Consider the following 13,780-nt stretch of genomic DNA (forward strand, 5'->3'; position numbering starts at 1 on the left):
GGGCCTGGGGGGTCAGGTGCTAATGGAGGTCACCTGGCAGGTGGGATCAGTGGTGGCACCAGGCCGGCTGGGACTTCCTTGCCTTCCTTCCCTTCCTCGCCGGGCTGACTGGGCCTTTCTTCACGGTGAGATGGGAGTGGCCCAGAGAGGGGAGGGCTTTTATGCAGCCTTGCGTGAGCGGGCATGGCACCGGGTGACTACTGCAGCTCTCAGCCCCCCTGGCCCAGGACCTCACTGTGGAGTCCGGTTCCCCAGCCGCCCAGCCCCGCCCATGGTCCCTGGAGGGGCGCTCAGGGCCCACCCTTTGTCACCAAAGGAGGCCCTGGACTCCTTCCCATTAGTCCTCATTAGCCATCCCACCCCACGCACCCTCACACCCCCGATCACCCCCTAGTCCCCCCATATACTCACACACCCATGTACCCCACACGCCTACACACCCTACACATTGTGCACCCCATGTACCCATGCACCCCATGCACCCTGTGTACCCTACACCCTCAATTCACTCCCTATACCCCTCATATACTCACATACCCATGTACCCTACACCCCGTGCGCCCCACGCACCCCGCACACCGTGCACTCCATGCACCCCCATTCACCCCCTATACCCCATGCATATACTCACACACCCCACGCACCCTGCGCACCCATTCGCCCTGTACACCCCACGCACCCTACACATCATACGCTCCCTACGCCCTGCTGCTGGAACACTTGCCCCAGGAATCCAAGCAGCCTAACCTCCTCCAGGGGCCTCCGGAGGCCACCTCCTCAGGGAGGACTTCCTGACCACCTTGTTTGGAAGTGCCCCACCCAGGGGTCATCACTGCCCAACAGACCACAGTCCATCTATTTCTTCCCTACTTGGGTCACTGTCTGTTTCCTCCGCTCCCTGTCAGCTCTGGGAGAGGGTCTCGCTTTCCTCTGCATCCTCAGCGTTAGAACAGTCCCAGGCACATGGTTGGGGTTTGGAAGCGTGTGGCGCGGATGAATTTGCTTATTCGTTCTGTCCTTGGTGAGGGCCTCAGCCACAGAGGGCCAGCCATGTGCTGGGCTGGGCGCCCAGAGAGGGCCGCCCGTCCCTCTTGCAGGGAAGGTGCCCTGGGCCCCAGAGCTGACCACACAGGTGCAGGCAGGGCACGGCCAGTGGGGGAGGGGGGCACGGCCGGGTAAGCCAGGCCTGGAGGGGTACAAGAGTGCGGGCAGGCGCTGCACAAGCAAAGGTATGGAGGTGGGCATCAGCTGGTCAGTGGGGTTTTGCTGGGGAAGAGGCCCCAGGGTTGGGGGAAGGCCAGGTGACAGCCGGGCAGGTGAGGCTGTTGGTTCCTAAGCCCCTACCCCTTCCCCCTACACCTAAGGCCGCCCCGGTGCAGACCCCGACCCAGGCCGTGGGTGCTGGGTGAGGGGAGCAGTGTCTGCCTGGAGTGAGTGGGCCTGGAATGAAGGGGCTCGGAGACGATGGGACCCCACCCCACCCCCTCCTGTCCTCCCAGGCCCGTCTGCCGCTTCACCTCTGGGAAGCCTGGGGCGGGGCTGGACAGAGCCCACTGGGGCTGGTGTCTTCAGGAGGCCTGCCAGGCGCCCACAGGGAGAGCTCGGGAGAAACAGCTACACCCTGCCAGCTCTCCCTGCCCTGGCCTCTCCCCATACGTGCTGTGTCCCCGCAGCCCGTCCCCCTCCACCCTGCGTGGAGCCCTTCCCCACACCCAGCACCTTCCTTCCCGGGTCCCCACTCCACCTTGGTCCATCTGCTGGCCCCTTTACAGTCCCGGCCCTGTGAGGGGGGATCTGTCCCTGTCCCTGTTACAGAGCAGAGCCCAAAGGGGGAGGGCTGGGCTCCAGTGTCCCAGGGAGGGGCACCAAGGTGGACACCACGCCCCGTGGGTCCCTCTGTGGCCGCACACCTGCCCGCAGAACCCGTCTCTGGCACCTCTGGGGCCACGGGGACTGGGTCCAGGCCTGGGTCCTCATAGGGCCATAGGGCTCCTGCTGGGGTGGGAGTGTCATTTGAGGGCTTGGAAGGAACCAGGAAGCCGCCCGGGCCCTGGACCTCATGGGGAGGCTGGTGTCAGGCTCCCGCCTGGCTGGGTGGCCCCATGCGCGCTGCACCCACTCTGAGCCGGGAGCACCCCCATGTCACGGTCCTGGGCTCCGGGGCCCACTCCCCGTCCCAGGGCCGAGGCTCCTCTCGTGAACCGGCTTCGCGTCTCACTGTCTCTGTCTCCCTTCGTCTCTGTCGTCTCTCACTCCCTCCCGAACCCCAGTTCTCAGCATCCACAAGCTCCCGGCCAGCGGAGCCACGGACATCAGCTTCCCTATGAAGGGCTGGCGGGCCACAGGCGACTGGGCCAAGGTGCCAGAGGACAGGGTCACTGTGTCCAAGAGCGTCTTCTCCACGGGGCTGGCAGGTGAGGAGCCTCGGGGTGTGGGAGGGGCCCCCCAGAGTCCGAGGCTACCCCCCAGGAAGTTCCTTCTGGAGTCTGGCCTGCTGCTTCAAGAGCTAGGGTGGCGTCCGTTTCTTCTCAGTGTTCCCCAGGTTGCCCCCTCCTCCAGGAAGCCCTCCCTGCCCTCCCTGTGTTGGGAGACTCCCAGGCAATCTTGGCTGAATGGACCGATGGACGCCCTCACCACAGGGAGGGAGAGGGTCTTGCCTGGGTCACACAGAAGGTGACTCTGGTTCCCAGGAAGATGAACTGTGCCCTGCCAGCCCCCGGGTCTCAGGAGGCACTCAGGAGGACCCAGGCAGTCCCCCCAGCTCCAGGCAGTGCTGCGTCCGCAGTCGGTGGGGGGAAACACACTCCCCTTGCCCAAGCAGGGTCCTGGTTTGTGGGTGGCCGGGAGGAGGGTGACCGCGGTGCTCTCTTCCAGAGGCTGATGACTCGTCTGTGTTCGTGGTGGGCACCGTGCTCTACAGAAACCTGGGCAGCTTCCTGGCGCTGCAGAGGTGGGCACCGCGGGCACGCGGGGTGGGGGTCAGGGAGGCCAGGCCTGGGGGAGGTGAGGGCGCAGGGCTCCCGACCCCGACACGGCCCGCCGGCTCTCCTCCAGGAACACGACCGTCCTGAACTCCAAGGTCATCTCGGTGACCGTGAAGCCCCCTCCCCGCTCCCTGCTCACACCCCTGGAGATCGAGTTCGCCCACATGTACAACGTGAGTGCCCTCCGTGTGCACGTCTGCGTGCGCGTGCCCCTCTGCCTGATCCCGCGTGTGGTGCGTGCTCACACGTCCCCACCTCGCGTCAGCCTTGAGGGAGAGCTCCTTTACGCCCAAGTGACAGGTGGGGGTGCAGGCTGGCAGAGCTGCGGGGACTTGCCCAGGGTCACCCAGCAGGGCCGTGTGGGAGCTGAGGCTCAACCCAGCCCCGTCGGCCTGGCCGTTCCCTCGGGGAAGAGAGAGTCGTCCTCTGCTGAGAAACGCACCTGCCCCGGCCTCACGGACCCTCTACACCCTGCTCCTTGGGGCTTTCCCTCGGGCCTCAGAGCAGCCGGCGCCACGAAGCCCTGGGACCAGCCGAGCGCCGGGAGCCGCCCCGGTTACCCAGCCAGGACAGGGCGGCGCCGGGCCAGGTTGTGGGAAGAGCCGGGCCTGCCTTTCCCGCTGTGAGGCCTTGGGGCTTTCTCAGCCTCTCTGTGCCTTGGCTTCCCTCCCTTACAAGTGGGAACCCTGCTGTCACCGCACCGCAGCCCTCGGGACGGGGGTGTCTGCTGAGCCCCACCTGTGCCCCCGGCCCCAGGCTTTCTGCGTTAGCCCGTTTTGCGTTCAGCTGGACTGGTCAGCGGGGCGTCTAGAGTTGGGCTTCGGCCGCTGCTGCCCAGCTCTGCTCAGAGAGGGGACAGAAGATACCCAAAGCCACACAGCAGGGCTAGGGGCTGAGCCAGTCCCTTCCCTGCTCTGGGCCTCAGTTCCTCCTCCTAAAACTCTGTCTCTGGGGAACAGCGGAGGGAGGGCGCCTGGCACGCCCACGGGTGGACCCCACAGTGTCCCTCGGGTGCGGCTCATAGGGCAGCAGGTGGCCTGACCCCTCCCCTCTCTCCAGGGCACCACCAACCAGACCTGTATCCTGTGGGATGAGACGGATGTGTAAGTTCATCTGGGCTTTGTGGCCTCGGCCCGACTTGGTGGGCGGATGGGGGAGGAGGCTGACCCAGTAGGGGAGGGACACGGGCTTCGGGTTCAGGGCTTCCGACCGTCCCCCCGACCCCGTCAGTCAAGCACGGTCTCTCCCCGCCTAGTTCAGGCTCTGAGGCAGCAGGGGGCCCACCCAGCCGGCCTCACACTCCTCCCAGGGAAGTCCACGGTCAGGGGTCCCGAGGGGTGTGGAAGTCCCCCGGACTGACTGACCGGGGCAGCTGGGTGACACCCAGAGGGGTCAGAGAGGAAGCAGAGGCAGGGGCTTCTGGGGTCCCGGGCCCAGTTTCCTGTGCGGCACGTGGCGCAGGCCTGCGTGCAGTGCGGAGAGCACAGGCGGGCGCGGGGCATCGGTCTGGACTGGCCGGGCTGTGATTCGGGGTCACGGGGCCGTGTGGGCACCCAGAGCAGGGTGTCCTCCCAGACACAAGGAGGCAAAGGGAAAGGTGGGTGGGGTCTCGTGTACTCACAGGGAAGAGTTTGCAAAGGCCCTAAAGTGGGGGCGGCCCTCAGAGGGGAGGAGGGTCAGAATTTGGGGAGACCGGGCAGGAGAGAGCTTAACGTCTGGCTCCTGATGGGCCAGGTGGGCCTGGGGAGGGCTGGGCCTTCCCCCCAAGGGGTAGTCAGAGAGCTGCGTGTCATTGTTACCACCCGCCTCCCTCAGCCCTGGCACCGCCAGTCCCCAGGCCAGCACCCGGGCCAGGGGGTACATGCGGCGAGTCCCTCGTACTATGGGCAGTGCAGTGACGGAGGTGCGTCCCGGGAGGTCGGGGGGGCTCCCGGAGTGGCTGACACTCAAGGAGGACACCTTTTCCCTGAAGAGAACGTGAGGGAGGGGTCTCGGGCAGAAGCACAGTTTGAGCAGAAGTGTGGAGGTCGGAAGGTACAGGGGGAACACGGGCCGTGGCCAGGAAGAACAGGCAGTTAGAGAGGTGCAGGGCTGCAGGGAGGCTGCAAGGGCCATGGGGCCAGTTTGTAGGGGCAGTGTGTCAGGAACTATGGGAACTGTTGGGGAGGGATGTGATCATCATGTATCCATCCATCCTCCACCCACCCATCCATCCACCCATCCCCCATTCATCTATCCATCCATCTATCCATCCACCCACCCACCCTTCTATCCGTCTATGTACCCACTTACCTATCCTCCCACCCACCTATCTACCTATCCACTCACTCATCCACCCATCCATCCCCCATCCATCCACCCCCCCATCCACCCATCCATCCACCCATCCATCCATCCACCCATCCATCCCCCCATCCATCCATCCACCCCCCCATCCATCCATCCATCCACCCATCCATCCACCCACGCACCCACCAATCTACCCATCTACCCACCCACCCACCCACCTATCCCCCAGTGATTACTGACCACTGAGAAGGCACTCCTCTACAAGGTCCTGGCCCTCAGCCTTCTCCTGTGCCTGATGAGTAGGAACAGGAAATTAGGAACGTATAGATCCCTGTGAAACTGTTAGGGCGTGCCACGTGCCAAGAAGTGGAGGCAGTGGATCTAGTGGCAGGTGGGGCGAGGTGCCTTTCGGAGCAGGTTCACAGAAACCTCTCTAGGGTGGTGTTTGAGCAGAGGCCTGACACAGCACTGTACACATGGGTGTCTGGGGACAAGCATTTTGGCAGAAGGAACAGGCAGTGCAAAGGCCCCGTGTGTGCAGGGAGTGTGCAGGGCCATAGGGCAGACTGCACTGCCATTTCCCACTCTGGCTCTGAGGGTGTGAGGACAGGGTCTGGGGCCGGGAGCTGGGCTGGGGGAGAGCTGGGGCGGACCCTGGAACCCTGGGAAACTGGCCCTCTGGCTTTGGTTGTCGTCGACTGTTTTTCTCTGGATTTCGCAAGCGGCATAAACTCTTTGTACAAAATGGGGTATCAGAACGGAAAAGGGTGAAAAAAGAAAAAACAAGAAAGAGGGCCCACGTTCTCACAGTACCCAGGCTGGACCCCCTGGCCGTCGTGGGAGGTTGTGCAGCGGCTGCAGTCCATCCCTGATGTCAGCACAAGCCCCTCCCCACAGCCCAGAAACCCTCCCAACAGGCTGTTCAAAGGCTGCCCGCAGCTCCCCGGCGGTGCCTGGTTCACCCAGCGGCCCAGCATCCTCGCTTGGACAGCGCCGCTCACATTTCTGTTTGTTTCCTTGGCTTTGAGTCCCCCAGACCATTTCAAGGTCTTGGTAGTAAGTTGCTTTCCAGAGAGGTGGACCTGTCCCCTTTGCTCTCCCAGGGCAGCAGGTCGTGAGAGGTCTGGCCAGCCCAGTGTCAAGTTCACTGTCCTTTGGGGCTGCATAGTCTGGGGCAGATTCCACCCTCCAGAAGCCTCAGCCTTCCATCCCCGTGGCGTGTGAGAGCAGAGTGGGGGAAAGGACAGCGGCCAGGTCCGTGGGGTGCTCACCCCTGGCCGTGGGCTCCACTTGCCCTTCCTCCCTCAGGTGTGGGGAGCCCACCCACTGCCCCAGGCCTGCTTTGCCCACCGCTGGTCACCTCTGGATAGATGGGATTGTTAAGCTCTCTGCACCTCGCTCCAGGGCCCCGAGCACAGTGGGAAGGTGACAACAGCTGTGCTGTGTTTGAAGCCCCCTGAAGTGCATTTTGCCCACAAGCTCCCCGCTCAGTTCTGGGTGCAGCCCTGGGAGCCCTGCTGACTGTTCCTGTTGCCGCTGGGGAATCTGCGGCCCCAGAAGGACCGTGGTCCAGCTCAGAGTGGGGACGAGGCGTCTGGTGCAGAGCTGGACAGCTGGGGACCCAGAGGCTGACGGGGGAGGGGCCACGGGAGAGGGGGCTGGCTCTGTCCCCTCCCCCGCCCTCCCCTCCCCCCCCCCCCCCCCCCCCCCCCCCCCCCGCTCTGTGCGGGACAGCACCTCCTTCCGCCGCAGGGCGGGGCCCCTTCTCACATAAATGGGCTCAAAGGAGCCAAGGGTTTCCCAGGTGACCTGAAATGGGGACCAGGGACAGGGCCCCAGGTCTGTTTCCACCAGTGTGCCCAGGGATCAGGTCTGTGCTGGTGTGGGCTTGTGTTTGGGTGTGTTTGGATGAGAAAGGGTCTCACGTGTCTGCAGAATTCTGTGGGGGGGGCGTGCCAGTGGGGGGTGAGAGCCGTCAGCGACCATCAGCTGAGAAGCAGTGATCTCTGACCCATGACTGGGCCCCGGTCACTGAAGGAGCCTAGTTTCCCAATCCCAGGCTGAGCCCTTGTCCTGGTCCCACGCTGAGCCCTGGCCCTGGTCACACGCTGAGCCCTGGCCCTGGTCACACGCTGAGCCCTGGCCCTGGTCACACGCTGAGCCCTGACCCTGGTCCCACTCTGAGCCCTGGCCCTGGTCACACGCTGAGCCCTGGCCCTGGTCACACGCTGAGCCCTGACCCTGGTCACACGCTGAGCCCTGGCCCTGGTCACACGCTGAGCCCCGGCCCTGGTCACACGCTGAGCCCCGACCCTGGTCACACTCAGAGCCCTGACCCTGGTCACACTCTGAGCCCCGGCCCTGGTCACACGCTGAGCCCCGACCCTGGTCACACTCAGAGCCCTGACCCTGGTCACACGCTGAGCCCTGGCCCTGGTCACACTCTGAGCCCTGGCCCTGGTCACACGCTGAGCCCTGACCCTGGTCACACTCAGAGCCCTGACCCTGGTCACACTCTGAGCCCTGGCCCTGGTCACACACTGAGCCCTGACCCTGGTCCCACGCTGAGCCCTGACCCTGGTCCCACGCTGAGCCCTGACCCTGGTCACACTCTGAGCCCTGACCCTGGTCCCACTCTGAGCCCTGACCCTGGTCCCACTCTGAGCCCTGGCCCTGGTCACACTCTGAGCCCTGACCCTGGTCACACTCTGAGCCCTGACCCTGGTCACACGCTGAGCCCTGACCCTGGTCACCTGCTGAACCCTGATCCTGGTCACACTCTGAGCCCTGACCCTGGTCCCACGCTGAGCCCTACCCTGTGTCTCATCTGGAGTCATCACGCATGTTCACGTGTAGTCGTTCACGTGTCATGTGCGTGGAGGGCTGCCTCCTCTTCCAGCCACACGTAACAGTCCAGCATGTGACACAGTCGTCTTGGAAAGTCTGAGTCAGAGGCTTCCACCCACAGGGCAGACCCCCTCCTACCTCGCCCCCAGCTGTACACACACACAGACTCAACATTTACAGCCGAGGCGACTGCTCACAGCGAGGCTCAAGGCCACCCCCCCTCACCCCCTCACCCCTACGCCAGCCTGACCAGTGGCAATGAGGGCCTTGGGAGCAGGGCTGTTAAGGAGGGAAAGGGGGACTTTGCAGAATTCTCCAATGTTTAGGGGGATGGAGGGGTGGATGGGGGGTGGAGGATGGGGGCGTCGGTAGGTGGATGGATGGATGGAGGGTGGATGGGTGGGTGGATGGAGGATGGGTGCAGGGAGGATGGGCTGGTGGTGACGGGGGTTGATGAAGGGCAGGAGCACATCCCTGGAGTTAAGTTCTGTGGTTCTGAAAGGACAGCTCCCTGGATCTCTCACTGGTAGAAGCTGCAAATGTTTTGCAGTTTCCTTTTTAAAAACAGACAAGAGTTACATAGAGCATAAAAGTCAGAGCTGGCAAGATCCTCGGGAATCACTTGCTCTGCCCTCACTTGGAAATGGTGTAGCTGAGGCCCGGTGTGGGGACGTCAGGCCAGGCCAGGCCAGGCCTGGGCCACACGCGCTCCACGGTGCTCGTCCTGCGGCGCCAGCGTTTCTTTCGGGAGGTGTTTTGCCCGATACCAGTCCCGCGTGGGCTCCAGGGAGGGCAGGGTCCTATGCCCACTGTGTCTCGTGCTCCTGGGCCCACACTCAAGTCAATGAAGGCTCTGAGAAGTCCTGCAACAGCCTCCTCTTCAGTCGGGTTGGGGCGCTTGGCACCCTTACTCTGTAACTTGAGCCAGCAGAGCAGATGCTGGGACAGGCTGGTGGAGGGCGTGATGTTCCCGCAGAGTCTGTGGGGTCCTTTCCCGAAACCTGAGCCCACTCCAGGCACCTTCAGAACCCTCTCGTTTACTCACACAAGGTTTCTGTCCGGCTGAGGACCGGGGCTCAGAGTGACAAGCCCAGGGTCGCCCTCTCCCCGCCCGTGCCGACCCCCAGCCCTGCTGGGTGCAGCTGTCCTGGGGGACGCTGAGGACCCAGGCCCAGCCCCCTCCCTGGGTTCCTTGCCCAAGTACGTGTCCTGGTCCCTTTAAGAGCCTTGCCCCTCCCCCATCCTTGGTTTCCTTGGAGAGGGCGGTGAGGGGCCAGGGCCGAGGGGGGCAAGCGGAAGGGAGTCTTGGCAGGGTCCCCAGGTCGCTGTCAGCAGCCGGTTCCCAGCCCAATTTCTCCCACGCCGGCTGGTTCCTGATGGGGGCAGAGGAGGCCGGCAGAGGGGGACACGGAGGGGGATGGGGTAGGAGACGGCTCGACACAGAAGGCCTCCCTGGTGGCCTGGGTAGGGCCTCGGGATCCACGTCACCAGTGAGCACGGGAGGGAGGTGGGGAGACGTGCTGTGCTCCCCCCACCTGGATGGGGGCTGGGGCTGGGGGAGGGGTGCAGAGCTGCTCCCAGAGGCGAGACCACCCACCCGTCCTAGCCTCTGCTCTGGACTCAGCCCAGCCCCTACCCCAGCGCCCGTCCCTTCTCTGAGCCGCCCCCTACTTCGTCCTTGGGGAGCAGGGGGGCTGGCAGAGGCCCACGGTGGGCCTGCCCTCTCTTCGAGGGGCGTCTGAGCCCCGGGCCTGCGTGTTCCCTGCCGGCTTTGGGAGCTGGAAGGGACAGACAGCCATGAGGTCACGGCCCAGGGACAGCAGCTGTGCTCTGAACCTGGGGCAGTGAGCGTCCCCACTGCCTTGCTGGCAGCCCAGCTCCGCAGCCACCGCCGGCCGCCCCATGGGCCCCTCGCCACTCCCCGCTTTGGTGCCGCTGGAACACTTGGCGCCTTTGTCCGTGGTCCCCGTGCGCTCTTCTCCAGCCTCAAAAGCCACCTGCTCCTGGAGGCCTTTCTGCCTGTTTTTCTGCATCCCCAGCCCTGTCCCCTTCCTCCCAGCTCTGACCCCCATTTGCAGCAACTCCGTGTATCCTCAGAGTGTGAGGCCCGCCGCGCAGGGCCTGGGTCTCCTCATGCAGCCGGCCACCTCCCCCGCCCAGCGGGCGCACAGGAAGCCCTCGGGAGGGCTCATTCTAACGGCCCCTGCCCTCGCCCTCTTCTTCTTCCGGCTGGAAAGAGCACTGCTGGGCCAGTGGTGCCCTGGTGAGGCGCGTCTGGGGAGGGGGGCAGGGTCCGGTGCCAGGAGCAGGCTGGGAGCATCACAGACGTGTGCTCGAGGGTCGGGGGGGTCTCCTGAGCGTGGGGGGCTTTCCGGGGCGGAGTCAGGGCCCACGAGTCTCCTGCTAGGCGTGTCCAGCTGCGTCCCATCCCTGTGCTTTCCCACCAATGCAGGGCCCCGTGTGTCTGGGTGCCCCTGTGTCAGTGGTGTGGGTGTGCGCCCCTATGCGCGTGGTGTCCATGGAGACTCGAGGGTGAGGCGCCGGGGCTGATGGGTCAGGGGAGGCACAGGATGTGGCCAGCCCTGAGCTGCCGGGGGCTGCTGGATGGGAGCAGGGGCCACGCCGGGCAGTGCTGGGTGGCTCGGTGTTGGGAGGGTGCCAGGGTGCACCGGGCAGCTGCGGGTGGGGGCAGGTTGAGTCAACCACGTTGTCTTCCCTGGTCAAGTGGCCGAGGGGTCAGCGGAGTGTGGCACCGCCGGGGCCTGGGGCTGGGCGGGGCCCCTTCAAGGCCTCGCCTCCTCCTTGCCTCCTGTGCCCGCACTGGTGATGGCGGCGCTGGGGAGACAAGGAGGAGAGCCTGGCGTTGCCCTCAGGGAGGAGGGGGCGCCCACAGGGAGGTCAGTGCCGGGCCCTGAGCGCACGGGGCAGTGCCAGGAAGTGGGGAGGGTGCTCAGTTCCCTCCTCCACTGAGACCTGGGGGCTCCAAGAGGGGCCGCCTAGGGGGAGGGGGACAGCTGCCTCTTGGGCCACTTGGTGCAGGGAGGGAGCAGGTGAGGACAGAGCAGGGGCCTCTCCGGGAAGGACCAGGCCTGGCTGGAGACAGAGGTACTCGAGGCCGCTCCTGGCAGGGATTTCATCTGTCTGTCTGTCCTTCTGTTTTCGATGTTCCCGAGCTCCGTGTCTTCATAGTGACGTCAGCCCTCGGTTGAGCACTCACCCACGCCCAGCACTTGGGCCCCCTTCGTCCTCCCAGGAGGAGGGGTCAGTGCGGGGGCTGCCCCTGCCCAGACCCTGCCACCTCCCGCAGGGCCCCCGTCTGCCTCGCATCCTCCCAGAGTCCCCCGCACGCCCGGGCTGCCAGGCCTTTGCCCTGCTCTTCCCACAGTGCCACAGGGTCGTTCCATCCGCTCCCTGCGCGGTCGTGTCAGATGGGAGGTGCTTCACCTGGCACATGTCCGGGGCCCTGTGTGACATGGCGGACGGGGCAGAGCTCTAACCTCCAGCCTGGACGCCAGTCCTGGCCCTGTTCTCACTGACGGGTGACTGTGGGCGAGCCCTTTAGCCTCCTTGAGCCTCAGTTTCTGCATCTGTCCAAGGGGCGGCTGCGATTCCTTGACGAGCTGTTGTGTTAAGGAGCTGGACCAGGAAATGCTCAGCAAGTAGACGCTGTCGTTACCCCCACCCCCGCCCCGTTCCAAGAAGCCTGCGGGGGGACAGCAGTGAGCCACTCAGGCAAAGCACGTGCCCTCGGGGGCAGGGGGATGGGGCACGGCTGCCCCACGTGCTGAGAATAAGGGGCCACCTCTAGGAATGGGCTTCCTGGGGAGGGGGAGCTTGGGCTGATGGTGAAGGGTGAGCTGGAGTCCCGGGGCAGGAGGGTAGTAGAGGCCCCCCATGCCCAAGGCGCAGTATGTGCAAAGGCACCGAGGCAGAGAGCATTTGGGGTGCTGGGGTACAAGGGGTCCAGTGAGAGGTGGGCCTGGGGGCCTCCGCCAGCTCCTCTTTTTAGGAGCAGAGAGGGGTGAGCTCTCTGGCCTTGAGGTAATCAAGCACAGGCAGAATGGGACTGGGTTTTGGAAGGACAGAGTGACACTTCCTGGGCACCTGCTCTGGGCCTGGTCCTTCTGCCAAAAGTTCACTCCAAGTTCAGACCAGGCCCCAGACCTCACGCAAGAGGCCTGAGGTTCGGAGTGCTCGAGAGGCTTGCGCGGGTCCCACAGCCCTTTGCGGGTCCTGACCCTGCAAAGCCCTGAACCCGGATGGCCCCAGTGATCTTGAAGGCCTGGTGAGGACAGGGCTGGGGGATTGCAGGGTCCCTGCCACTGGGACGGGCCTGGAGGGCGCACGGTGACCCTCCTCCCTCGAGACACTTTCTCCCCTCTGCTCGGGGTGTGCAGTTGCTAGTTTCCTGAGGCAGGAAAGTCTTAATCAAAACCCCAGCTTGGGGCTTCCCTGGTGGCGCAGTGGTTGAGAGTCCACCTGCTGATGCAGGGGACACGAGTTCGTGTCCCAGTCCGGGAGGATCCCACATGCCGCGGAGCGGCTGGGCCCGTGAGCCGTGGCCGCTGAGCCTGCGCGTCTGGAGCCTGTGCTCCGCAACGGGAGAGGCCACAGCAGTGAGAGGCCCGCGTACCGCAAAAAAAAAAAAAAAAAAAAAAAAAAAAAAAACCCAGCTTGCCAGGCGGCTCAGTGGTTTGCTGGTGTGGTATTGGGAGGGCAGGGACTAATGTCCTCATCTCTGCAGGGAGCTGACTAGGGATGCGGGAGGGCAAGATGTGGGGTAGACACAGGAAAACTTGGCAGAGAGGGCAGGGTGACCGTGGGTGTCTTGGCCTTGGTGCAGAGGCACCTGGAAATGGGGGATGATGAAACAAACTTGAGGTTCATCCTGGGAGGCAGGTGAGATAGGAGATGCCTGGAGGGTGGGGTGTGGTCACGGGTGGGATGGATAATGGCAATGGCGTGGTTGCCTGGGTTCAGCCCATCATGGTTGATGGGGCTGGTGGTGAGGCCTCCTGCAAGATGGGTCCCGCCTACACGGTGCCCTGGACGTGGCGGGTTGAGTGTTGGTGATGGGGGTTACCATCACCCTAGTGTTGGTCCACAGACATGGTGCCGGTTCAGAGGTGATGGCAGTCAGGGTGGTATTGCTAACAGCGGAGGTGAGGCTGGTGACCATGGTGATCATGTAATTGTGGTGACCAAAAAGATGGAGAAATGGTGGTGACATGGCAATGATGATTGTGCTGTTGGTGGTGGTAGTATTGGTGGTGAGAGTGACGGCATTGGAAATGGTGTGTTGTTGATGGTAGTGAAGATGGTGACGGTGGTGGTGATGATAATGTTGGTGCAATGGTAGTGTCGCTGCTGATGGTGTGATTGGTGGTGGTGGTGGCAATGGTGGTAATAATGGTTGTGTTATTGTTGCTGCTGTTAGCGTTGGTAGTGGAGATGATGGTGAGGGTGGTAGTAATGATGATGCTATTGATAACATAATGGTGGTGGTGGTGGTGGTGATGGTGTTGCTGGTAGTGGGGATAGTGGAGATGGAGTGGAAATGGTAGTGGTACTTATGATGATATTGATGGTGATGGTGATGGTGATGGTGATGGTGGGAGTAATGACTGTGGTGATGTTGGTGGTGGTGGTGATGGTGATGG

The 13,780-nt window shown here is 63.8% G+C and overlaps 1 protein-coding gene across 3 annotated transcripts in view; it reads left to right on the forward strand.

The window, feature by feature from the left end:
- ADGRB1 (adhesion G protein-coupled receptor B1) overlaps positions 1-13,780 on the forward strand; it is an 82,499-nt gene that overhangs the window by 30,672 nt on the left and 38,047 nt on the right. For 2 of the 3 annotated variants that reach the window (XM_060127808.1, XM_060127809.1), the window contains 4 exons: positions 2,271-2,414; positions 2,875-2,950; positions 3,055-3,157; positions 4,044-4,087. In XM_060127808.1, the coding sequence (XP_059983791.1) occupies positions 2,271-2,414; positions 2,875-2,950; positions 3,055-3,157; positions 4,044-4,087 (367 nt within the window). Of the gene's footprint in view, positions 1-2,270; positions 2,415-2,874; positions 2,951-3,054; positions 3,158-4,043; positions 4,088-13,780 lie in introns of those variants that run through there. The other variant, XM_060127810.1, reaches the window with a different exon arrangement.

The sequence above is a fragment of the Lagenorhynchus albirostris genome, chromosome 17 (assembly GCF_949774975.1).
Source record: "Lagenorhynchus albirostris chromosome 17, mLagAlb1.1, whole genome shotgun sequence".
Classification (NCBI taxonomy): Eukaryota; Metazoa; Chordata; class Mammalia; order Artiodactyla; family Delphinidae; genus Lagenorhynchus; species Lagenorhynchus albirostris.